This window comes from Myotis myotis, unplaced genomic scaffold, assembly GCF_014108235.1.
Source record: "Myotis myotis isolate mMyoMyo1 unplaced genomic scaffold, mMyoMyo1.p scaffold_m19_p_18, whole genome shotgun sequence".
NCBI classification, from domain to species: domain Eukaryota; kingdom Metazoa; phylum Chordata; class Mammalia; order Chiroptera; family Vespertilionidae; genus Myotis; species Myotis myotis.
The window spans coordinates 27,429,794-27,454,262 of NW_023416322.1; the positions used below are offsets into that span (position 1 = coordinate 27,429,794).

The 24,469-nt window shown below is 50.1% G+C and overlaps 1 protein-coding gene and 1 pseudogene across 2 annotated transcripts in view; one reads left to right on the forward strand and one right to left on the reverse strand.

Annotated features, from left to right (window-relative positions):
• Positions 1-313: 313 nt before the first annotated feature.
• Positions 314-24,469, forward strand: part of IQGAP3 (IQ motif containing GTPase activating protein 3) — a 40,196-nt gene continuing 16,040 nt past the window's right edge. The window contains exons 1-22 of one of the 2 annotated variants that reach the window (XM_036344133.1): positions 314-350; positions 3,855-3,942; positions 8,107-8,263; positions 8,890-8,967; positions 9,572-9,648; positions 10,337-10,404; positions 10,558-10,671; positions 10,876-11,054; positions 11,529-11,616; positions 12,111-12,274; positions 13,023-13,110; positions 14,013-14,176; positions 15,839-15,996; positions 17,411-17,532; positions 17,633-17,796; positions 18,789-18,879; positions 19,680-19,847; positions 19,939-20,078; positions 20,172-20,342; positions 23,517-23,600; positions 23,741-23,812; positions 23,914-23,983. In XM_036344133.1, coding sequence (XP_036200026.1) covers positions 314-350; positions 3,855-3,942; positions 8,107-8,263; positions 8,890-8,967; positions 9,572-9,648; positions 10,337-10,404; positions 10,558-10,671; positions 10,876-11,054; positions 11,529-11,616; positions 12,111-12,274; positions 13,023-13,110; positions 14,013-14,176; positions 15,839-15,996; positions 17,411-17,532; positions 17,633-17,796; positions 18,789-18,879; positions 19,680-19,847; positions 19,939-20,078; positions 20,172-20,342; positions 23,517-23,600; positions 23,741-23,812; positions 23,914-23,983 — 2,542 coding nt within the window. The remainder of the gene's footprint in view (positions 351-3,854; positions 3,943-8,106; positions 8,264-8,889; positions 8,968-9,571; positions 9,649-10,336; positions 10,405-10,557; positions 10,672-10,875; positions 11,055-11,528; positions 11,617-12,110; positions 12,275-13,022; positions 13,111-14,012; positions 14,177-15,838; positions 15,997-17,410; positions 17,533-17,632; positions 17,797-18,788; positions 18,880-19,679; positions 19,848-19,938; positions 20,079-20,171; positions 20,343-23,516; positions 23,601-23,740; positions 23,813-23,913; positions 23,984-24,469) is intronic. The other variant, XM_036344134.1, reaches the window with a different exon arrangement.
• Positions 5,515-7,436, reverse strand: LOC118673181 (annotated as a pseudogene).

Here is a 24,469-nt window from a genome sequence, read left to right on the forward strand (position 1 = left end):
AAGAATACTATAGAAAGCGGAGCGAGGTTAATGGAAATACTGGGATGAAATGATAAAGGCGAGGACAAGGGCAGGAGCTACTTGAAATAAGACGGTTTAGCAACTAAGGAGCCTTGGAGGAATAGCAACCCAGGTACTGCTGGGAGGGAAGCCCAAGGGTACTCTTGTCCTCCCCACCTGGTGGCGCGCCTCTGCAACCTAGAACTACAAATCCCAGTGTTCCCTGCGCGCATACCGGAAGTACTCGCTAACTGTGGTGACGGTGAGGTACAGTGGCGGACGGCGGGAGATTCAAACCTGGAGAAGGAAAAACATGGAAGGGAGAGGAGCGGGCCCTGGCCGGGCGGTCTGTGAGTGTCAGAAGTGGCCGAGGAGGGCCCCGCGGTGGTGTGCCCTGTCGGGGACTCCGTGGCCCTGGGAGAGGTTGGGGCGGGGCGGGGCGCGGGGTCTATCAGTCCAAGGCCTGGGGGACTGTGTTCAGTGGGGAGGGAGCACCGAGTCCAGACTCCTGCGGGCAGGAATGAATCTCTGAGCAGCAAAACTTCCCCGACTTCTGTGCTTACAAAGGGTTTTCTCCCTTATTCCCTAATTCTAGGGCTCCTACATTTTGAGAGAATGTAGGTAGGTGGTCTGGATGGCTCCTTACAGTTCAGCAGTTACTGATTGCTGCACTGCTCGTTAAGCGCTGCTAGGGGACTGGAAGCTGGGGGGAGGGGGGGGGAGGTGAGGGAGGCTAGTTTTGCCACCCCAAAATATGCCTTTTGGGATATTGATTTTAAGCTAGTTATTATGAAACACAAGACTCAGAAAGAACCTGTGACCCTCTCTCCTTACCCACTTAAAGAATTCAGAAAAACTTGCTTAATATACTATAAACTAAACGTGATAGACAGGGAGAAATTCAGGGAAGCCTATTTGTTGAACTCCCCTCTGTGCACCCTTGTTTCTGGGTGGCCCAGCAAGAATTTGTTTACCACATGTTTGCTCTTTTTCATCTACCGGTGACTTATCTAGTTTCCGTTTGCAATCCCAGACCCCTGCCTCTGTCTCCTTTGTTGAGAATGGCATATAAGCCTCAACTGCCCCATGCCTCCTTGGGTCTCATATTTTTATGGCATGTACATCCATAATAAATTTCTCCTGTTAATCTGTCTCATGTTAATTTGATTATTAGCCCAGCCAGAGGGACTTAGAAAGTGGGAGGAACATTGTTGTGTTATTTTCCCCCCATAGGGGCTCCTTCATTTTTTGATGCCTTTTCCAGATGCCTACTAAACTTTAGGGTGTCAGAATTATCTGGGGAGCTTGTTTAAAATGCAAATTCATGAGTCCTATCCCAGAGCTTTAGCTCCAGTAGGTCTGGACAGTTAGTCCATGAACCACACTTTCAAAAACACTGTTTTAGAGAGACTGGGATGAGAAGGATGGGGCAGCAGAAAGGTTTCCAGCAGACCTTCTGAATAAAAGGCAACATTTCCTTTTTCCTCTCCATTGGGATTCAAAAAACAAAGCCCATGTCCACCAATCTGTTGAAGGAAAGCTAGCTCCAGACTTCAGTAGGGCAGGAAGACTGATATATATTTTTTTAGATTCTGTGTGTGCATGTACAAAGCCCTGCCCATGTCTCATAGTCCTCGATTCATAACTCTGAGATGATATCATTCACTTACTGGTTTATTTTCCATGCTTAGCAACCAACACTTACTCCTTATACACCCCATTGGAGGAACTGATGGGTTTTCTGCGGTTGGCCAGTGCTTTCAAATTTGAACGTGTGTGTGTGTGTGTGTGTGTGTGTGTGTGTGTGTGTTTTAACTTGCTTAAGTGCCAATTCAAATAAGCCCTGCCCCTCTCCCAAATCATTGCAGGATACACAATATAAAGAAGAAATATGATAAAGAGTGGGAATGACATTAGGTGCTGAATCAAAGACAGATTGAGCCCGGCAGGTGTGGCTCAGTGGTTGAGCTTTGACCTGTGAAGCAGGAAGTCACTGTTTGACAGTTTGATTCCTGGTCAGGGCAAGTGCCCGGTGGTTTCTGTCTTGGTTCCAGTGGAAGGCATGCAGGAGGCAGCCAATCGATGATTCTCATTGTTGATGTTTCTGTTTCCCTCTCCCTTCGTCTCTGAAATCAGTAAAATATATATATACTAGAGGCTCAGTGCATGAAATTTGTGCACTTGGGGGGTTTCCCTCAGCCCAGATTACAAGAGGGCACAGGCCAGGCTCTGAGGGACCCCACTGGTGCATGGTCTGGACCAGGGAGGGACATGGGAGGTTGGCCATCGGGGGAGGAACCACAGGAGGGCTCCAGGGCATGTCTGTCCCATCCTACTCAGTCCCAATAGGCCGGACCCCAGCAGTAAGCTAACCTACCGGTCAGACCGTCTGCCCCCTGATGGTCAGTGCACATCATAGCGACTGGTTGACTATCTGCCCCCCAGTGGTCAGTACACATCATAGCGAGCGGTTGAGCGGCCTTAGCATATTATTAGCATATTACACTTTGATTGGTTGAATGGCTGACCAGATGACCAGACACTTAGCATATTAGGCTTTTATTATATAGGATATATTGAAAAGACATTATATCTAATTTTGTATTGTCTTCTCTAAGGAGACCAGAGGGAGGGGGAGAAAAGGAAGGAGAAGGATAAAGGGAGGCTGTGGCTAAGGCAAACTATGAATGCTAACTCATTTAAGGGAGCCCCTGTTCTTGAGTTTGGGGGTCATAGTATTGTCTGCATTTTGTTTAGCCTGGAGATTATTTCCTCCTCAGGTGACCTGTACCAAAAAGGAGAATAAAGATACCTTTGTGATCTTTTAAAATTCTTTGTCCTTCCACTTAATCCCAAGTGCATGGCCTTTTTCATGTGGTTCTCTCTATTGAAATGCCTTTTCCCCCTTTTCACCTGTTCATTCTTTAAGATTCTACTCATAGGTCCTAGCCAGTGTGGCTCAGTGGATAGAGTGTCGGCCTGTGGACTGATGGGTCCCAGGTTTGATTCTGGCCAAGGGCACATGCCCGGGTTGCGGGCTCGATCCCCAGTGGGGGGCGTGCAGGAGGCAGCCGATCAATGATTCCCTCTCATCATTGATGTTTCTCACTCTCTCTACCTCTTCCTTCCTCTCTGAAATCAATAAAGAAATATACTAAAAAAGAAAAAAAGATTCTACTCATAGGTAGAATCCTTTGCTTCCTCTGCTGCTTGTATAAACTATGCATGTGCTATACTCACACTTAACACATTAGGTTGGAGTTTTTTTACTTACATGTTGTTCTGCTCTAATAATTATATCTGTATTCTTGAGAGTAGTGGTCCACTAGCCTAGTGACTGACATATAGGAGGCATTGAATGAATGAATGGCCGTTGAATGATGAGCCCTAGTTGGTTCTGTCAACCTAGCCTCAGGAAGAGTATTTAAGGAGGATGACACAAGTCAGTTATTGGAGAACTGAGAATTAATTAGGGATAAAATAAGAAGCTACTTTGCCAGCCAAGGAGGGATCTGGATATCCCAGCTGAGAGGCCCTCAGAGAAGGTCCATGTAGACTTGGGAAGGAGGAGGTTAGGAAGATTGACGAGGAATGGGAAGGAGTTCCTCCGATACAGGACAGATCCCCCTGATACAGGGTTCAAAGGCCACCCTTCTACAGGGTGCTGACTAGAATAGCTTTACTGGATGGGAGCACAAGATTGGAGTCGGGTTGTCCTGGGAAATGGGAAACATATTTGGGAGATGATTCTGGTCTCCGAGCAGAGTTGCTTAAGGAAGTCTACCAAGAAGCAGCTTCACTGCCATGGCCCTCTGTGCAACGCTCCCTTCATTGGCCTTCCCTTCACTCCTCAGATGAACGCCTCACAGCCGAGGAGATGGATGAGCAGAGGCGGCAGAACGTTGCCTATCAGTACCTGTGCCGGCTGGAGGAAGCCAAGCGGTGAGCAGAGGGACTGTCTCTTTCTGGTCTCCCTTTCCTACCCTGCCCACCCCAGGCACCTGCCCCCAAAGCAAATGCAAAAAGATAAGAGTCCATTCTGTGGGAAAGGGAGAGTTGAAACAGCAACATTTTTAAAAAAAGACTTTATTTTCTTTAGAGTAGTTTTAGGTTCACAGTAAAACTGAGAGGAAGATACAGAGATTTCCCATTTACCTCCTCCCCCCACACATGCCCAGCTTACCCCATTATCAACATCCCCCACAGGAGTGGTACATTTGTTACAATTGATGCACCTATACTGACACATCATTATCACCCATAAGACCCGTTAGCACTTACTGTTGGTGTTGTGTATTCTATGGGTTTGGACAAATGTATAACGGCATGTATGCACCATTATGGTATCATACAGAATTCTCTCACTGCCTTAAAAGTTCTCTGTGTTCCACCTATTTCCCTCTCCCTCCTCTTTAACCCCTAGTAACCACGGATCATTTTATTGTCTCCATAGTTTTGCCGTTTCCAGAATGTCATATTCTTGTAATCATAGAGTATGAAGCCTTTTCAGATTGGCTTCTTTTATTTAGTAATATGCATTTAAGGTTCCTCCATGTCTTTTCATGACTTGATAGCTCATTTCTTATTATCGTTGAATAATATTCCACTGGATGTACCAGTTTATTAAACCATTCCCCTACTGAAGGACATCTTGGTTGCTTCCAAGTTTGGACAGTTATGATTAAAACTGTTATAAACATCTGTGTGCAGGTTTTTATGTGGACATAAGTGTCCACTACTTTGGTATGTATCAGGGAGAATGATTGCTGAATCATATGGAAAGAGTATGCTTAGTTTAAGAAACCACTAAACTGTCTTCCAAAGTGGCTGTACCATTTTGCATTCCCACCAGCAATGAATGAGCTTTCCTATTGCTCCACATTCTTGCCTGCATTTGGTGTTGTCAGTGTTCCAGATTTTGGCCATTTAATAGTTGTATGTTGATATCTCATAATTTCTTTTAAAAAAGAAAAATGTAGGGATTAGCATACCCTTTTAATTTGTTTTTAAATATTTTTAAGGTTTAAAAGCATTTGAAGTTTGTAATTCCTAGTAGGAAAACATTACCTGAATGAATATCCTGTTGGCTAACCACTAAAATGTTACAGCTGCATTTGGGGCAGAGGGATAGGGATTCTCTTCAAAGCACACAGTTTTCTTCATGAGAAGGTCAGAGGTACACATGTTTGTATTATTGCGACATCCATTGGGTAATCTAAGTTGCTTTTCCTTCAGCAAGGGCTTTATTTTTAACATTTCTTTTCTAGAAATATATTTTTACTGATTTCAGAGAGGAAGGGGGGGTAGAGAGAGAGAGAAAGAGGGAGAGAAACATCAATGATGAGAGAGAATCATTGATCGGCTTCCTCCTACATATCCCTCATTGGGGATCGAGCCTGCAACCCAGGTATGTACCCTTGACCGGAATCAAACCTGGGACCCTTCAGTCCACAGGCTGATGCTCTATCCATTGAGCCAAACCAGCTAGGGCGGGCTTTATTTTTTAGATGGGAATTACACTTGACCTCCAAATTTGGCTGACAGTTTACTGATGAGATTCATAACTTTTGGGTTGCTCTTGTACTCGGACATATTTGTCAGGCTCTGGGCTACATCCTGGAAGTCCAGTATAACTTCGAATCCTGTATGGCTGTAAGAACCTCTGGATCACTAAGAATTTCATTGATGTCAGGCATTCCTGCCAGTACAGGCATGCCCGCTCCCATTCCATTCCCCCAGGAAAGCCACCTGGAAAAGAGCTGTACTGACCTCCTAATTGTGATCTGCCTTCTTTCCTCTGGGCTCTCTCATGCTCTTCTCAAGCCTTCTTAACCCTTTCCATTCTTTCTTTGATCTCTTGCCCTTCAGTTTTTTGATGTTCTGCAATTTTCTGTGCCCTTGGTTGAACTTCTTTCAGCATTGCACTAGCATCTTTGTTGTAATCCAGTTTACACACAAGGGCAAGATCATGGGCTGCTGTTTCCCATGGCCCAGAAGTCTGTGTGGTTTCCCCTGCTACTTGTAAGGCAGAGCTGAATCAGGATTTATTTTAATAGCTATGTCAGTCTCAGATGGCAGCATTTGGCTTCTGTAACTTGATAAAGACACCGGCTGCCTTGGCATTTAGAATGGCCAAGTGAGGATTCAGCTTGATGGCATCTGTGAACAAGTCATTGGCTTTCTGTAGTTCACCATCATTTAGGGCAGTGGTTCTCAACCTTCCTAATGCCGCGACCCTTTAATACAGTTCCTCATGTTGTGGTGACCCCCAACCATAAAATTATTTTCGTTGCTACTTCATAACTGTAATTTTGCTACTGTTATGAATCGTAATGTAAATATCTGATATGCAGGATGTATTTTCATTGTTACAAATTGAACATAATTAAAGCATAGTGATTAATCACAAAAACAATATGTAATTATATATGTGTTTTCCAATGGTCTTAGGCGACCCCTGTGAAAGGGTCGTTCAACCCCCAAAGGGGTCGCAACCCACAGGTTGAGAATTGCTAATTTAGAGCATCAGTGGCAGCCACTTTTTTTTTGTCTGATCCATCATCTCCTGAGTTATCTTTACATTTTCATCTCCAATTTCTTGAGGGGCATCAGTGTCTGGTTCAGTCACATCTTCATTGTCAATTTCAGGTCACTTTTGTCACTTGATGGTTCCTCTGTCTTTTATGTTTTCCTCCACCTTCTTACTATTTTTCTTCCTTGATATTTTCTTCTGAGTTAGTTTTATGAGTAGCAGGTGGTATTTCATCCCTCATGCTCTTCACCCACTCCCTTAGGAAGCATATTTCCTCGTTGTGTAGAATGCTCAGATCCTGTTACACATTGTCATGAAGGACTGAAACGGGGTGCAGTGCGGTGGGGGTGGCCCATGCTTGGAAAGTTTCGGGAGGCAGCTATTGTGGCTGAGGCTATGGCCCAGTTCCAGGCTAGATAGAAGGGGTTGACTGCCTCGAAGCAGAACCTCATCATTGTTTTAATTTGCATTTCCCTGATGACATGTGACGTGGAGCATCTTTTTGTATGCTTATTTGCCATCTGTATATCTTTGGTGAGGTGTCTGTTAAAGTGGCACATTTTTTAATCAGGTTGTTTGTTTTCTTACTGGGTTTAAATATCTTGGATAACAATCCTTTATTGGAGGCATGTTTTGCAGATATTTTTCTCCCAGTCTATGGCTTGTCTTCTCATTCTCTTGACATTGTCTATTGTAGAGCAGAAGATTTATTTTGGTTTTTTATTTTTTTAAATATATTTTTATTGGATTTCAGAGAGAAGAAGGGAGAAGGAAAGAGAGACAGAAACACCAATGAGAGAGAAACATTGACCATTTTCTGACTCCAAGGGCTGTGACCTTTGTGTCCCTCTGGGCTGCTCCCCTTCCTTCAACCCTGGGTATTCCCCACTACCCTCACCATCATCAAAGCTGGGTTATGGGCTGTGTAGATCTTTCAGGCAGACCTGACCTTTCTGTACCTGGGTTCTCCTAGAGCAGTGATGGTGAACCTTTTGAGCTCGGCGTGTCAGCATTTTGAAAAACCCTAACTTAACTCTGGTGCCGTGTCACATATAGAAATTTTTTGATATTTGCAACCATAATAAAACAAAGTCTTATATTTTTGATATTTATTTTATATAGTTAAATGCCATTTAACAAAGAAAAATCAACCAAAAAAAAAATGAGTGTCATAGGTTCGCCATCACTGTCCTAGAACATGCAGAATGAGACGAGAGCAGATTCAATTTGGTTCCCCAGTCAGATGCATAACCAGATTGATGAGGGGTTATATCGTGTAAGAGATAAGAGCCTGTTTAAGCCCCACCGAAGGTGAGCAGGTTTAGGATCTGTCAGGGGAGATTTTCTGGGGTTGGTGGGGGCTGAGGATTGGCCAGTGCAGGTGTGTGCGGCAGCATGGGAGAAGGTGGGAACAGCCAGGCAATGGGCAAAGGGGAATTGGAAGTAGAGCAGCAATAGGAGGCAGGGGAGGCAGAGGCTGCTTAGAGGAGAGGCAGGGAAGGGCCTGTGGGTAGAATGAACTGCGTGGGCTGAAGAGCAGGTGAGAAGGTGCTCTTGTGCTCTTGTGCCCTCAGCTGGATGGAGGCCTGCCTGAAGGAGGAGCTTCCTCCCCCCGTGGAGCTGGAGGAGAACCTGCGGAATGGAGTGCTACTGGCCAAGCTGGGCCACCGTTTTGCACCCTCCATGGTTCCCTTGAAGAAGATCTATGATATGGAGCAACTGCGGTACCAGGTGAGGAATAGAGGTCTCTACCTTCTACCTTGTTCCTCTCAAATTGCTCCTTCTTAAAGCTGTGAGCTTACTGACCATATAACTTACTGTCCAAACCTGGATACTTTTGAGGATGAAAAGAGTGCTACTGATCATTGCACTGGGACAACAGGTTTCAGTTGATGTCTCCCAGTCAGGCAGCGTACATTGTCCCTAGCAAGGGACGCTTGATAGGTGGGCTTCGAGATACCCCCTCGTATGAGCATTTCCAAGAAGACTTTTCTACCTGCAGTTTGTGTACATTCAGAGACTTGTGTGCTTTGCCACCTGGAGGTACTTCCCGGGGGGCACCCTGCTCCTTGCCCGTGCCCTGGCTAGCCCAGCCTGCCTCCTTCCCATCCCAGTTCTGCACGCCCTTTCCTAGGAAGCCTTACAGGGTGGTTAACCCCATCCCTGTGCCATCCTTCTCAAATATCCCTCAGGTCACCCATTCCTGGTGATTTCTGTTGCTCTGTGTGGGAAGGTGGGGCAGGGACCTCTGGCTTCTCCAGCCACTTGAATCTCCAAGCTGTGGTCTGAGCTCTGCTCATAGGGAACTCTGACAGCTGTGGAAATGGATTCTCTTCTCTTTTTTATTTCCCTTTCAGGCAACTGGCTTGCATTTCCGTCACACAGACAACATCAACTTTTGGCTCTCTGCAATAGCCCACATCGGTCTGCCTTCGGTAACACTGGGCCTCAAGATTGGGGTTCATCCTTACTATTCACCAGCGCCCCCCCAACCCTCACCATGCATATACACTTTATCTCCCTGGGGCCCTTTAGCCTTCATCTCCCTGTGTTTTCTTTTTAAAATATATTTTTATTGATTTCAGAGAGGAAGGGAGAAGGAGAGAGAGAGAGAGAAACATCAATGATGACAGAATCATTGATGGGCTGCCTCCTGCGCACCCCCTTCTGGGTATCGAGCCCGCCACCTGGGCATGCGCCCTGACCAGGAATCCAACCCTGACCTCCTGGTTCATAGGTTGGTGCTCAACCACTGAGCCACGTCGGCCAGTTTCCGTGTGTTTTCTAAACTAACGTAACCTAAGACTTTAAGGTCCTTGGGGCTGTGTGTCTGTGACTGGGTCTTGGCTTAGAATGTGTCCCTATTGCCCTTTACACTGGGCTCGCTGTTAATGGTTGGGGAGACTGTCCTAGAAGCCCCAGGCAACAAAGGAGCACACACCCAGGTCGGAGAGGAAGACCCATTCCTCAGCCCCCTCTCTCCACATCTGGTGGTGCTCAGAGGTCCCCAGTGGCAGTAACTGCTAGTTTCCCCTCCAGACCTTCTTCCCAGAGACCACGGACATCTATGACAAGAAGAACATGCCCCGAGTGGTCTACTGCATCCATGCACTCAGGTGAGAGACCTCAAACGTCTGTCAACCAACAACTGACAGCAACAAATGCTGTAGCAGGAAGGATGGAGGGTAGACCATAGGGAGCACATCTCAGGAGAGTAAGGCTTTAGGTTTGTGTGTTTGTGTTTAGATTTATGTGCATGTTTGTGGGACACTTATGCATGACCTGTGTGGGTGAAGGAAAAGAGCATCCAGGGAAAGGCCTTCAGCTGGTGACTGGGGTACACAAGACCCATCAAGAGCAACTTGGTGTGAATGGTGAAGGCTCTTTGGTTCTGTACACAGCCAGCCATCAGCAGCCCGTTGGCTAAATCATAGAACGTGATGGGCCAGTGCCTGTGTCCCGCCTGTCATCGCTTCCTGAGTTCATTTCCCATGTCCTTTCAAGCCTCTGGGCCTGAACTCAGTGGGTCTCTTCATTATGCTCTTCCCACTCTCCATCTCCATCCGGTGACCCGCTATTGCAGTGTGCCCTTATCTGTGAAGCCTTCCCAACCCCCAGATCTCCACAGCATCTTGTTAACCTTTCATAGCACTTGCCTTGGGCTGACTTCCAACAACCTCTTCCTGTGGATTGGGGGTGACTTGAGGGCAAGCATTGAGTGGTCTTCATCTCCAGGTCCCCTGCAAGCCCATAGTGGGCAGCATGTCAAAATGAATAGGCTCCAATGCTTTCATTCTTTCCCAGTCTCTTCCTCTTCCGGCTGGGATTGGCCCCTCAGATCCATGATCTATACGGGAAAGTGAAATTCACAGGTAAGCCCAGTTCCTTCCTCAACTACCATGGTTCTGGGCCAGCTCCTGGCAGTTCCGGGCCGGCTCTTGGGGTGTCCGGGCCGGCTCCTGGGGGTTCCAGGCCGGCTCCTGGGGGTTCTGGGCCTGATGAAGGACACTGTGGTATCATTGCAGCTGAGGAACTCAGCAACATGGCCTCTGAACTTGCCAAATACGGCCTTCAGCTGCCTGCCTTCAGCAAAATCGGGGGCATCCTGGCCAATGAGCTCTCAGTGGATGAGGCTGCAGGTAGGGACTGGGCTCGGCTCTCCTAAGGGCAGGCTCAGTGAGAACGGGAGGACCCTGAGCCTCACAGCTCTCGGGTGGATTCCGGATCCCTCTCATCCTGGTTTGCCTGGCCCTTGTGGATGGAAAAGGGATGATGTCAGAGTAGCTTGCAGCTGGGCTGGGTGTGTTCTGGCCTCCTGACCTTGTTTCCGTGCCCCCTACCAGTCCATGCAGCTGTTCTTGCTATCAATGAGGCAGTGGAGCGAGGGGTGGTCGAGGACACCCTGGCTGCCTTGCAGAATCCCTGTGCTCTGCTGGGGAATCTTCGAGAGCCTTTGGCAGTCATCTACCAGGAGCTGCTGGCCCAGGCCAAGATGGAGAAGGCTGCCAATGCCAGGAACTGCGTAAGGAGGAACCTTGGAACGCAGGGGCTAAAAAGCTGGGTGGCTTAGAAGGCCCGAGTGAAACCAGGACTCCTGTGTGTGCTGTTTCTAGGTTCCAAAGTTGCTTAGAGAAACTAACTTGTCAGTTATTGTAGAGAAATAGGAGAGGAACTTGGGAGAATAATGAGAATTCAGAAGATAAGATGGGAGAAGAGGTTCGGGGGGTGAGGGGGGAGATGGATCTTCAGTGAGGGCTGAGAGAGAGAGACTCTGTGGAAAGTAGAACTGAATGAGATTGGGCTGGGGGTTCCAAAGGTTGGTTTGACTTAACTGTGTCAGTGCCAGAGGGTTGGACCCCACAATTTCCCCAGGTTCCTCCCTACCAGGTTGACTTTTAGCCTTGGGAAGGCCCCCAGAAGAAGAAATAGGTATAGACAGGGAGGAAGGAGGAGGAGAAAATGGAATTGGCTTTCCCAGGTTCCCCTTTCAATGTAGTATTTGCAGGATGATGGAGAAAGCCAGGACATCTATGACTGCTACCTAACTCAGGCGGAAATCCAGGGCAACATCAACCATGTCAATGGTAAGAGAGATAGGCCGGGAGGGCCGTGGGGGAGTGCTCTTGGGGTGAGCTCCTGCCCTGGGAGGTTGGGGATGGTTCTCAGGCCCGAAGGCCCCATGGCCTCACTGGGACCAGCTCTTATCTCAGGGAAAGATCCAAGCCAAGGCAGTGTGCTTCACTTCACCGCTATCAGTATCTGTTAGGGGGCTTCTGTTGGAATGAGATTCATAGAGAGGACCATGGGGTCCTTCAAGGAGGGGATGTGGAGCATGGATGGGGAGGAGAAGATCAGGGCAGGAGGGGTGGGCTCAAGGTCTGGGGTGAGGACATGGAAAAGGGAAAAGCTGTGCAGATCAAGCTGCAGAATTTGGGCTGGATTAGTTGGGCCCCAGGAACTCAGGGAGCAGGAGTGGGGGTAACTGGGCCAGCAGGAAGAGGGCAGACTTCTAGGGCTGGGCTGGGGATGGTGGCAGGGCCTTTCCCACACTGTCCATTATGGAGTCCTGTCTTTTCAGTCCATGGGGCCCTAGAAGTTGTTGATGATGCCCTGGAACGGCAGAGCCCTGAGGCCTTACTTGAGGCCCTTCAAGACCCTGTGCTGGCCCTGCGAGGAGTGAGGAGAGATTTTGCAGGCTGGTACCTGGACCAGCTGAGCTCAGACAGAGAGCAGAAAGCACAGGTCAGGCTCCGTCTATCACCTGCTACTTCCTCTGTCTGACTGTAGGATGGGGAGGGCCTCATACTTAGGTGTCACCTCTGTCAATTCTTTGTATCCAGTAAGTGCTGACTACATGTTTAAATGATTAAGCCACCCCAAAGCTTAATGGACTAGACCAGTGGTTCTCAACCTTCTGGCCCTTTAAATACAGTTCCTCATGCTGTGACCCAACCATAAAATTATTTTCGTTGCTACTTCATAACTGTAATGTTGCTACTGTTATGAATCGTAATGTAAATATCTGGTATGCAGGATGGTCTTGGGCAACCCCTGTGAACGGGTCGTTCGACCGCCAAAGGGGTCGCGACCCACAGGTTGAGAACCGCTGGACTAGACTGATCAGGTTCTGTTCTCTGATCATCTCCAAGTGATGAGGGACCTAGGGCAGTTCAATAGGTAGCGTTGGGCTCCCTGATTGCTGAATTGGGACCTCAATTTAGTACTCTCATTGTCAATGCTGTTGACTTTCTCCCTGACACTATTTATATTTGTGTTACCAGTGTTGTTACTTCAGATGTTTGCTGGGTAATAAATTGCCAGAGGTTAGAGATGGGTTAATAGGTATGGGTGGGCCAGGCTAGTCTACCTAAATGGGAGCGGTGGCATTGACGATGGGTGACTGGGTGGATCTGGGAGCTCATGCTGACAGCTCCAAAGCGTGTTCATGGCTCCTGGAGGACTCTTTCTACTGCATCTCTTCCTTTTCCAGGAGCTGGGCCTGGTGGGGCTTCTGGAAAAGGAGGAGATTCAAGCTGGTGTGGCTGCTGCCAACATGAAGGGTGATCAGGAACAAGCCAGTAAGTCCTCTCCAGGCTGAGGTCTGGCCTGCATGTATCACAGGCTCTTGGAGGAGAATCTCACCCTTTGCCAGTTTCAGTAGTGCAGGGCAAACTGCTGCCCGGTTTTCCATCCTGGCAAGGGACTCCTGTCTCCTCTCACATTGAGTGCCCTATTCCTGGCTGCCGGGAGGGACCCGACAGATAAGTTCATTAAGGCCTCAGACATAATGACAGTACTGTACCCGGCTGTCCTCCTAAGGTAGGCAGTTTCCTTCTAGGCACTTCCCCTTTATTTTGACAGTTTCAACTTGCTGTGGTTCCTTTGCCTTCTGAAATGTAGTGATCTCCCAGGTGCAATGACAGCAATGCACTGTGGGTATTTTTATTTTTCCCCAGTAGCTTGTGTGCTCCTTGATGCCAGTGCCCATAAGTCCCAGTGTTGCAAAGCTTAAACTACCTTGATGCACCATGGCTCCTTTTTTTCCTTACTCCTCCCCTTTACAGCCCAGATGGCTCCACCTTGGAGCTGGTTTTTCATTCCTCTGTTTTGTCATCAGGATTTGATCCACCCTGGAACCCTTTGACTAACCTCATTTTCGTTAGGCTCGTAGCCTCCTGTCAGTCTTATGCTCACCACCTAAAGGACTCACCTCTGTCATGACAACCACTCCGTGTTACCTGCTGAGCTACTCAACTTCTAGTCCTGACATATTGCTTCTTCCAGAGCCTCTTCTTAAAATGATCCAGCCCCCATTCCTCCTGAACCTTTAGAAACGCATTTTGAACCTAGCAGAAGAGTTCTTAAGAGTAGTTACAAAGCCATTACCCCTCAGAGATCCCCAGCAGAACCTAATTGGCCAGGAGAGTAGAAATGGCTCTGAATGGCCAGGCTGTGCATCTCTCTTCTTCCTCCCCTGCAGTGCTCCAGGCTGTGCGGAGGATCAACAAAGCCATCCAGAAGGGGGTGGCAGCTGACACTATGAAGGAGCTGATGTGCCCTGAAGCCCAGCTGCCTCCTGTGTATGCCTTTGCCTCGGCTATGTACCAGCAGGAACTGGCTGTACTCCAGCGGCAGCAGCAGGGGGTAAGCCCCAGAAATGTGGGGTTTTGCTGCTGGGGGAATCAGGCAGTCAGCCCAGAGCACCCTCTGAGGCTACTCTTAGGGGCTAGTAGAGATTAGGGGAGGAAGGAGGGTGACCAGGCTTGCCCCCTGAGAGTAGTATAATAGTTACACTGAGCAAAAACTGTTTTACATACTCATTTAATCCTTCAAAGAAACTTATAAGGTAAGTATTATTTCCATTTTAGAGGAGGAAACTGAGATGCAGAGGTTAAGTAACTTGCCCAATATGGGTGTAACTGGCAGTGCAGAATGAATGCTAAGCTGAATGTACTGGCAGCCCGTGCTTTTAGCAATTCTGCTGTCCCACTTCACCCCAGTCCATGTAGCTGCTCTGACAATAGGGTGATAGGGCCCTTCCTTAGGGTGACAGGCTCTTCCCAGTTTGTTAGAGGGTCTAGGCAGAGACACAGGGAGGGAAGAGTCGATGATGTAAGTGGAATAGGACTTCAGACTAGGGAAATGGAGCGAGCAGAGCTAGTAAGTCTAGGAAGGCTTCCTGGACGAGAGGAAGAGAATCATACCCCCTGCCGGCTTTTATTTTATTTTTTATTTTATTTTATTTTATTTTATTTATTTTATTTTTTTAAAATATATTTTATTGATATTTTACAGAGAGGAAGGGAGAGAGATAGAGAGTTAGAAACATCGATGAGAGAGAAACATCGATCAGCTGCCTCCTGCACACCTCCCACTGGGGATGTGCTCGCAACCAAGGTACATGCCCTTGACCGGAATCGAACCTGGGACCCTTCAGTCTGCAGGCCGACGCTCTATCCACTGAGCCAAACTGGTTAGGGCCCCCGCAGGCTTTTATAGAGCATCGACTCCAGGCTTGACTCTCAGGAAGGGCACAGTCTCAGCACAGGAGACTATAGCCCAAGCATTAAATAAGGACTAAGGGAAAGCATAGTGACTAAGGTTGCGGACTTTCAAACCAGGCTGCCTGACTTCCATTTAGCTCTGCTACTTCCAGCCTCATGACCTTGGGCAAGTTATTTACCTTCTCTGTTTCTCAATTCCTATAGTAAATGGGGACAATGATATATTTCATGAGTTAATCTGTGCTTAGGAGTGAGCCTGGCATGTAAGTGTTAGCTATTATTATTATTCACAATATTCTGTTTGTAGAGGACAGGAGGGGTGCTCCAGACAGAGGGAAGAGCATAGCAGATGTTTAAAAAGGAGGAGGCCTGGGCAGGGAAGTGGGGCCAGGGCCTTTGGGGGGTGTGGTGCAGGGTGGAGGTGCCCACCGTGGCTTCCTGTCTGTGTGCCCGGGTCTCAGTGCAGTTCTTCATGTGTAGAAGGGACCCAAAAGGCACTGGTGGAGCTGACCGGTTGAGTGTGGGCTCTGGAATCAGGCAGCTGGGTTAACTTACATTACTTGATTATGGGATCATCCGGGAAATGGGATATTAATGATACCTACCTCCTGGCTTGTTATGAAAATTAAATGATAATATGCGTGAAATACTTATACATTGAGCACATAGTCAGCATTCTCAAATATTAAGGATGATGGTTAGTGACTGGGGTGTGGGGAGAGACTGGGAGAGAGCAGAGTCTTGGGGGCAGGATGGCAGGTAGGCCCCCGACCTTCACCAGCCCACCCTCCCCCTCTTGTAGGAGCTCGGCCAGGAGGAGCTCTTCGTGGCTGTGGAGATGCTGTCAGCTGTGGTCCTGATTAACCAGGCCCTAGAGGCCAGGGATGCCAGCGGCTTCTGGAGCAGCCTGGCGAGCCCCGCCACGGGCCTGGCTGAGGTGGAAGGCGAGAATGCTCAGCGGTGAGGAAGGGTCAGCCCCATGCTGAGAGGGAGGGAATGGAGGGCGTGCAGCCAAGACGCCAAGTTCTACTTGGGGACTGGCCTTCTGCATGAAGGCCTATTCTTCCTCGGAGTCGGTGGGGCACCGTCATTCCCCTTCCCTCCACTTAGCCACTCTTGCATCGCAAAGATGTGAGTGCCTGCTCGTGTGCCACATACTGTTCTACGTGCTGGGAAACGAAGTTTTGCTCTCCTCACATTTCCATGTCAGTCGGGGGAGACAGACGAAAAACAAACACGTCAGACGATTGGAAGAGAGGAGCGGTGGTGGAAATAAAACAGGACACTCGGGGTGAAGGTGGGCCGAGAGGTGCACTTGGTGTGTCCAGAGCACACCAGGAAGCTAGCTACCTGTAGAGGAGCGTGAGCACAGGAGAATGGTGGGAGCGGGAGTCGCAGAGGCCAGCTCAGTAGAAGTGGCTCAGTGGTCGAGCATCAACCTATGAACCAGGAGGTCACAGTTTGATTCCCAGTCAGGGCACATGCCCGGTTGTGAGCTCGATCCCCAGGAGGCAGGCGATCAGTGATCATCTCTTATCATTGATGTTTCTGTCTCTTTCTCCCTCTCCCTTCCTCTCTGAAATCAATAAAAATATATTAAAAATAAATAAATAATAAATAAAAATAACAAATAAAAAGTAGCAGAGGCCAGACAACTAGCTGTGGCTTTTACTTCAGTGAGGAAGGAAGCCAGAGGAGGGTTTTGAGCGAGGAGGGAGGTGATTTGAATGGACTACAGGTTAGAAGGGGAGAAGCTGGGAGACCTGTCAGACATCTGTTGGAGTAATCCAGGCAGAGGCGACGGAGGCTTGGCCTATGGCAGTAGCAGTGGAAGTGGTAAAAAGGAATTAGATTTGATATACATACTGAAAGTTGAACTACTTATGTAGTGGGTATGGGATGTGAGTGGATTCAGATGACTCCCAGATTTTTGGCCTGTGAGGTTGAAGCGAATATTTTCTGAGATGGGAAGGACTGTGGGATACCCAAGTTGAGCAGGGGGATCAGGGATCAGGAGGTCAGGTGTGAGCTGTGGGATTCGAGGTGCTTATCGGGCATTCACATGGACATGCCAAGGAGGCAGCTGGGATTTATGCATGGGCTTGAGGTGTGCTCTGGGGAGTTATTAGAATCTGGTGTTTCAAGCCATGAGATGAGAGGAGATCACCAAGGGAGAAAGGAGGGCAAGAGGCTGAGCCTGGGGATACTCCAGTGTTTAGAGGTCACGGAGGGGCCAGCAGAGGAGGCTTAGAACAGCCGGTGAAAAGAGAAGAGAACCAAGAGACTGATAACCTGGAGGCCAGGTGAGGGACGTCGTTCAGGAGTTTCCCCTGATTCTGGCTGATGATGCCCTTGTTGCTCACCCTGCTGCCAGTTACTTTGATGCTCTGGTAAAGCTGCGACAGGAGCGTGGAGTGAATGGGGCCTTCTTGAGCTGGAACGACTTGCAGGCCACTGTGAGCCAGGTCAACGCCCAGGTCCAGGAAGAGACTGATCGTACGTGGAGTCTGGGGCTGGGGGAGGGTGGCCCGCCGTGGAGAGCCCCGTCTCTTAGCCATCAGTCTGGGCCCTCTGCCCACCCAGATCTCTTTCCCAGAGGTCCTCGCGGTCAGTCTCATCAATGAGGCTCTGAACCAGGACAGCCCTGAGAAGACCTTATCCGCCCTGCTGCTTCCCTCAGCTGGCCTGGAAAATGTCAGCCTCCCTGTTGCCCCTCGGTACCATCTCCTCCTCGTGGCAGCCAAAAGGCAGAAGGCCCAGGTGAGGTTTGGGCTGTCTGGTTGATCATCAGAGCAGGAAGAACATCCCATGTGGGTAGGACTGTGGCCAGTATGCATCATTGGAGAGCCCCAACTTGATGGACAGTCCCTTCTGGGGAGAGGGGTAGGAAGGGTGTGAGCTGGCCATGGGAGAAGATGGCCCCTTGGCCAGGGCACGGGCAGAGCTCTGGTTGCCAGCACAGGGCAGTGGGGCCTTGTGCATGGGAAGAGCACAGGCCTGGGAGCCAGAGAACTGGGTTAGACATGTCCTTCTCTGACATTAGTGGCCATGTGACCTCTAGCAAATCTCTAATGTCTCTGAGCTCCACTTATCCTCCTATATAATAAAGAGCTAATATGCTAATTAGACCGAAGAGCCGAACGACCTTCTGGACGAAGCCAGGGCTGCAAGGGCCAAACCCCTTGCATGAATTTTGTGCATCGGGCCTCTAGTTCACCTATAAAATACTACATGCCCTGGTCCTACGTACCTCCTGGATTGGGGTAAAAATAAAATGAATTGAAGAATGTGTGTGGCACATGTAACCTTTCTACTACTTTGTGTGGTAGAGAAGGTTGGGAAGGAGAAGGTGAAGGTTGGGATCAGATGGGCCTACGAAGGTATGAAGTAGGGAAATGGGGAGTAGGGCAGGCAGGTGGAGTCTCCAGTGTTGCCTCTCTCGGGACATGGCTCAGGCACAAAGGCAGGGAAGTGAGCTGTTGACAGGGTGGTGGATACTGAGGTAAATGTAAGGGAGTTCTGGGGTTGCTGTGGCCAAGCTGAGATGATGGGCAAGCCTGAAAACAGGTAGGAAGAAACCTGAGGGCAGCAGTCCCAGAGAGCGCAGGCCATCCCTAAGCAGGGTCGGAGGAGAGGAGCAGAGACTCCTGTCCCCGTGGCTCCCGATGTCAGCCTGCAGTTGGGTTCCCCTGGACGGCTAAACCTGGGAACCAGAGAGACCTCCTGGGCTCTTCTGTCTCTCCATTTTCCAGGGGACAAGAGATCCTGGAGCTGTGCTGTGGCTGGAAGAGATCCGCCAGGAAGTGGCCAGAGCCAACCAGGACACAAACACGGCTCAGAGGAGTAAATGGGCCGGGCAGGGGGCAGCAGGGTGGAGGGGAGGGAAGCAGCTGTGGGCTCGGCAGGAGCCCAGATAAGCAGGGCCTCCCCAGTCACCTCCATCTCCCTCCCAACCTCTTTGGGGAAGTGGGCTGGAATCGGAACAGAAGGGTTGCTGCTTGGACCATAGGATGGATTTCCCAGCAGTCACTGGGCAGGACAGCCTCAGGGGTTGAGAGTGCATTGTCTCCCCACTGCCTCCTCCTATGTGGGCACTTTCCCCCACGATGTGAGCATGTGAAATCAGGTGGGGGCCAAACATGTGCCCTATTTGCTATTGTACCAATCGGCTCTGGCTAGAGAACGTTTAGTCTTGAGTGTAGAGAAGTCTTGGTTTTGAGGAAAAGGAGGCAGGATCAGTGCAGATAGACACAAACATGTTCGTTCTCAGTGTCTGGAGCCCCTTGTCCATCTGTCTGTGAGTGACTGGAAGGCAGGTGCTGCATCAACCACCTCCACCTCTTGGACTTTATTTTCTTCCTGAGAAACTGTCCTGGGGTTCTGTGCCCATATCCTGGCCTTGACCTTCTGTGCCAGCCCACCCCACACTGCTTCTCCAGGAGGCCTTCCTGACTGCGGTCTTTTCTTCGAGCACAGCTGCAAGCTGCTGCTTTCCTTGTCTGCATCCATCCTGGGATAGTCCCTGTCTCCATCACACGGGGTGTTTTTGTGTCCTCCCCCGAATCCCTTACCGGTGGACAGGACAGGGCCCGTGGGGAGGCCTTGGGGAAGGATTGACCACTCCTTTCTGCTGCCCCTGCCAGTGGCTCTTGGTGTGGCCGCCATCAATCAGGCCATCAAGGAGGGCAAAGCAGACCAGACAGAGCGGGTGCTGAGGAACCCCAATGTGGCCCTCCGCGGGGTGGTTCCTGACTGTGCTGCCGGCTACCAGCGAGTCCTGGAAGGTGCCATGGCCAAGAAGAGGCGCCCAGGTACTGGCTCTAGCCTGACCCCCATCCTCAGCCTGCCTCGGCCACCTCTTGCCTCCACCGACCCTTCTCTGCTTACGTGGCTTCTGCTTAGGGGACACGGCCTTCTGGGTTCAACATGACATGAAGGATGGCACCGCCTACTACTTCCACCTACAGACCTTCCAGGGGACCTGGGAGCGACCCCGTGGCTGCTGCCTCAACACCTCCCACCTGACTCGGGAGGAGATCCAGGTTGGCAGGGCCCCTGCGAGGGAGGGGGCCATGGACGAGGGACCCGCTGCGGGAGAGGCTCCCACCCACCGGCTCCCTCTCCTGCCTCCACAGTCAGCCGTCACCAAGGTCACTGCTGCCCATGACCGCCAACAGCTCTGGAAGGCCAACGTCGGCTTTGTCGTTCAGCTCCAGGCCCGCCTCCGTGGCTTCCTGGTCCGACAGAAGTTTGCTGAGCATTCGCACTTTCTGAGGACCTGGCTCCCAGCCGTCATCAAGATCCAGGTGCCGGGCTCTGGCTTTCTCTGTCTTCAGGGAACTGAACTTATCTGAGGCTTGTGGTTCCCTCTTCCTTCCTTTATCTCTTTTTTAATATCTCTTTATTGATCTCAGAGAGGAAGGGAGAGGGAGGGAGAGATAAAAACATCAATGATCAGAGAGAATCATTGATTGGCTGCCTCCTGCACACCCCCTACTGGCATGTGCCCTGACTGGGAATTGAACCTCTTACCTCCTGGTTCACAAGGCGACGCTCAACCACTGAGCCACACCGGCCGGGCCCTTGCTACTTCCTTTTTTGTTTTTGTTTTTGTTTTGTTTTGTTTTGTTTTGCTTGCTACTTCCTTTTTGCTGAGTGTGTTTGGGATGGTCTTTTGGCCTCTGAACATACTGGTTAGGAGCATGGATTCTGGGCCCTAGACTACCTGGGTTTGCATCCCAGCTCTATCACTTGTGACAGGTTACTCCCGCTGTTTCTTCATCTGAAAAGTAGAATCTGAAATTGTAGCACCCACCTCCTAGGGTTGTTGTGAGGATTCAGTGAGATAATATCTAAAGTGCTTTAAAACAGTGCCTGGCAGATAGGCATAAACATGGCATCAGTGCTAGTCACTGTCACCACCATCCCCATCCAGAGGGTATGAGAGCTGCTTGTTAGCTGGCCCAGGGGAAGGTGGAATATGATTTAGTAAGACATCAGAGTTCATACAGCAGGAGGACTTCCCACTAGAATAGGAGGAGTGACGAGAGGGCAGTGGTTAAACAGAAAGGGGTGGAATCGCCCTTAGGGAAAGAACTTCTGCCCTTTGCCTGTAGCCAGGCCTTTCCAGTCTTATTCTTGCAACCCGCCTCAGGATGGGGCACTTTACAAGCCAGGAATGATGGGAGGTGAACAGAGAGAGACGTCCCCAAGTGGATGAGACCTGGAGGGCCTCATGGAGATGCTGGCAGTGTAAAGATACTTTATTTAATGCACGCCTCTGAATGCCTGGTATCTGCAGAGGCTGCCACTTGGCACTGGGCAGGGGTGGGAGATGGTGTGAGACAGCTGATTGATCACTGCAATACAGCTCATGTTAGACGTTGTGATGGCAGAGACAAAAAGACATCCTCAGAGCATCCCAGATGCACAGGCTGAGACTGGCAAATGGCCCTCGATTATGGATGATGATGTAGGGCATGTGGGTGGTAATTGAGAGCTCAGGCTTTGGAGACAGAGGCTGGAGTTTGCCTCCTGATCCTACTATTTCTGGGTCCTGTGACCTCGAGCACCCTAACTCAGCCCTCTCCAGCATTCAGTGTCCTCACTCATTATGATGGTACTCACCTCCTCTGAGGTTAGGTAGGAAAATTACATGTAGCACACAGTTCAGTAGGCGCCCCATCGGTGGTAGCCATTATGAGTTGCTATATTTCAGGGCATCAGTCCCAGAACTCAGTACAGAGCCTTAGTCATCAACACTTAGTGGTCTGAATCATAGGGATTCCTCCTATGAGCCTGGACTGGGATTTCTTACCAGCTCTCCAAGGAGCCAAAGAGCCGCACAACAGTGAGAGGAGGATAGAGTCATCTGCTACCAGTCCTGGTGCTGTCGGGGTCTGGCCTAAGTCCTGGGAGACAGAGAGGGAGACGTGGCAGAGCCTTGGGCCACCTGCCTTCCAGCTATGGAGAAGGGCGATTCAGAAATGAGCCTGCTTGGGTGTGAGACTGTAGTCTCTCCGGAAAGCTCTGGCCTTGGCCAGGACCTCAGTCCGGGTCCTAAATTCCAACAATCCAGGTTGTAAGGCCCCCTCCTTAAGGAGGAGCCACCTGTGCCTTTCGCTCAGCAGCTGTCCAGAGGGTGTGCCAGGCAGTACCTGGAGGTGGAGAGGAAGGAGTGATGAGGAAAGACATGAAAATGGGGCCTCCTGGCCTCTTGGCTCCAGGAGGGACAGCAGCTGGTGTCACTCCAGCCAAGCTGGCTCTCGCATCCTGTCCCAACGGCGGGGCAGTGCAGTCCTTAGGCTAGGGAAGGCCTGGCCAGGAGAGCTGGCTTTAAGAAGAGCTGGGAGGACATTGGCTGAAAGGGGATGCTCATAACCCACCAGACTATGGCATTATCAGTGGTAGAGTGTACTCCAGGGCTGGAGCACCTGGGAGAAATTTGACATGAGCCCTAAAAGAGGAAGAATTTCAGAGGGTAGAGATAAGGCTGGGGGGGAGGGGGCGAGGGCGGGCATAAGCAAAGATTCGGGCAGAAAATCATAAAGCATGATTAGAAGAAAGTGAAATATCAGGTGTGGCTAGAATCCTTAAGAAGGTAGGGACCAATGGAAAATTCAGATGGGAGTGTGGGGTCAGATGGTGAGAACTTCTGGGGGCTTCGGGGCTGAGAGAGACATAGTCCAAGTGGTTCTTTAGGAAAATTAATCTGACACAAGCTTGGGGTGAAAGGGAAGAGGCCCCTAGGATGGAGACCCAAACAGGAGGGAGCCGTGAGATTTGTGTCTTAGGATCAAAGGGGGTGTGATTTCTGGAGGAGGGAGGTCACTTGAACCCTTTGTAGCAGACCAGTCGGGGAGAGGCCATTAGACTGACAGTGAATTACTGGGGACCTCAAGGGAAGACTTACTTAGAGCTGTACGGTATAGTTGTAAAGAGAAGTGTGAGTTGAGCGTTTTCGTGACCTGTACCCATTGGTAGAGATGGAGGGCGCGCAGCTCTGTGCCTGTGCACACTTTACACCCTTGCCACCGTGCGCCTCCCAGGCTGTGCATGTGAGGGATGACGGGGAGTGTGATGTCTGTGGGTGGACTCAATGCGTGGATGAGTGTATTTGGGGAGGATGTGGTGCGTGGTTTGCTTAAGTTGGTGAGTAGGTGTATGCTTTATTAATTTCTTTTAAGCTTGTATCTTAGTTAAGTTGCTGTGAGGAGGTGTTGGTGAGCATGGGTATGTGTTCTTGATTGTATAATGCGAGTTGGTACCAGGGAATGTGGCAGAGGGCACGGTTGGCTTTGTGCAAGTATTTGGCCTCCCCCGTGAAATTCAAAGTTCTTGGGGAACAGGGCCAGTTTCCTCCCTCTCCCTCCACTTGCCTGCTCCCCCCTTTCCCTGGAGAGCCCAGGACAAGCTTTTCTATAAGCCTCTCAGGCCCACAGGGCCAGCCGGGTTAATTCTTTTTCTGCCTTAACGTGCAGGCTCACTGGCGGGGTTACAGACAGAAGAAGATGTACTTGGAACGGCTGCAGTATTTCAAAGCAAACGTCGATGCCGTCATCAAGGTAGCTGGCCTGATTCGGGCAGGTTCCTGTCTCTCTTGAAAGATCCCCGGAGAACCCTTTTTCGGTCCTCTCACCGACGTGTGATCTTTGGAGATGGCTGAACTGCCCTGGGTCTGAGGGCAGTGTGCCTTTTTCCCCAGATTCAGGCTTGGGCCCGGATGTGGTCAGCTCGGAGGCAGTACCGGAGGCGTCTGGGCTACTTCCAGAAGAATGTGAGTGTCGTCCTCCTCGCCCTGTCCCTGTACCCAGCCTTTGCCCATGAAACCAGGGCAAGGGCAGTCAGTGATCCTTTTTCTGTCTGTGGTCACGGCAGGTTAATGCTGTTGTGAAGATCCAGGCATTTTTCCGAGCTAGGAAGGCCCGGGATGACTACAGGATGTTAGGTAAGCTGCCTGGCCATTCTCTGCATTGTGAGGAAATTAACTGCTGGTTTCCCTCCTCTGTGTCTGGGTGTCCCTGCTGTGTGAGTCTGATGGTTTTCACCAGCAAGGGGGACTGTCACCCCACCCCACAACTCGCAAAGTGGGGCCTTGGCGAAGTCATCTGGGCCTCTTGAGCCCTTCCCTCTCATTGACTGCTGCTGTCCCAGACCTTGAGCAAGCCTTAGGACCTGGGGTGGGCAGAACAGTGAGGAGATGCCCCTGCCTTTGGGGATCCCCCAGTTCGATGGGAGAGATAGGGATCCCCCCAGAGTCAGGCAGGTCTAGATATTCCTCCTGGGGCTACACAGCAGGTAAGGGGAGGTACGGGTTGTCTGTGCAGGAATGTCGAATGGGTGTGGTGACAAAAGCCACCCTGCCCACCCCAGTAACAGAAAGCCTGCTCACGGGGACAGCTCCCCTGCTCAGGTTCATTATACACCAGGCTCT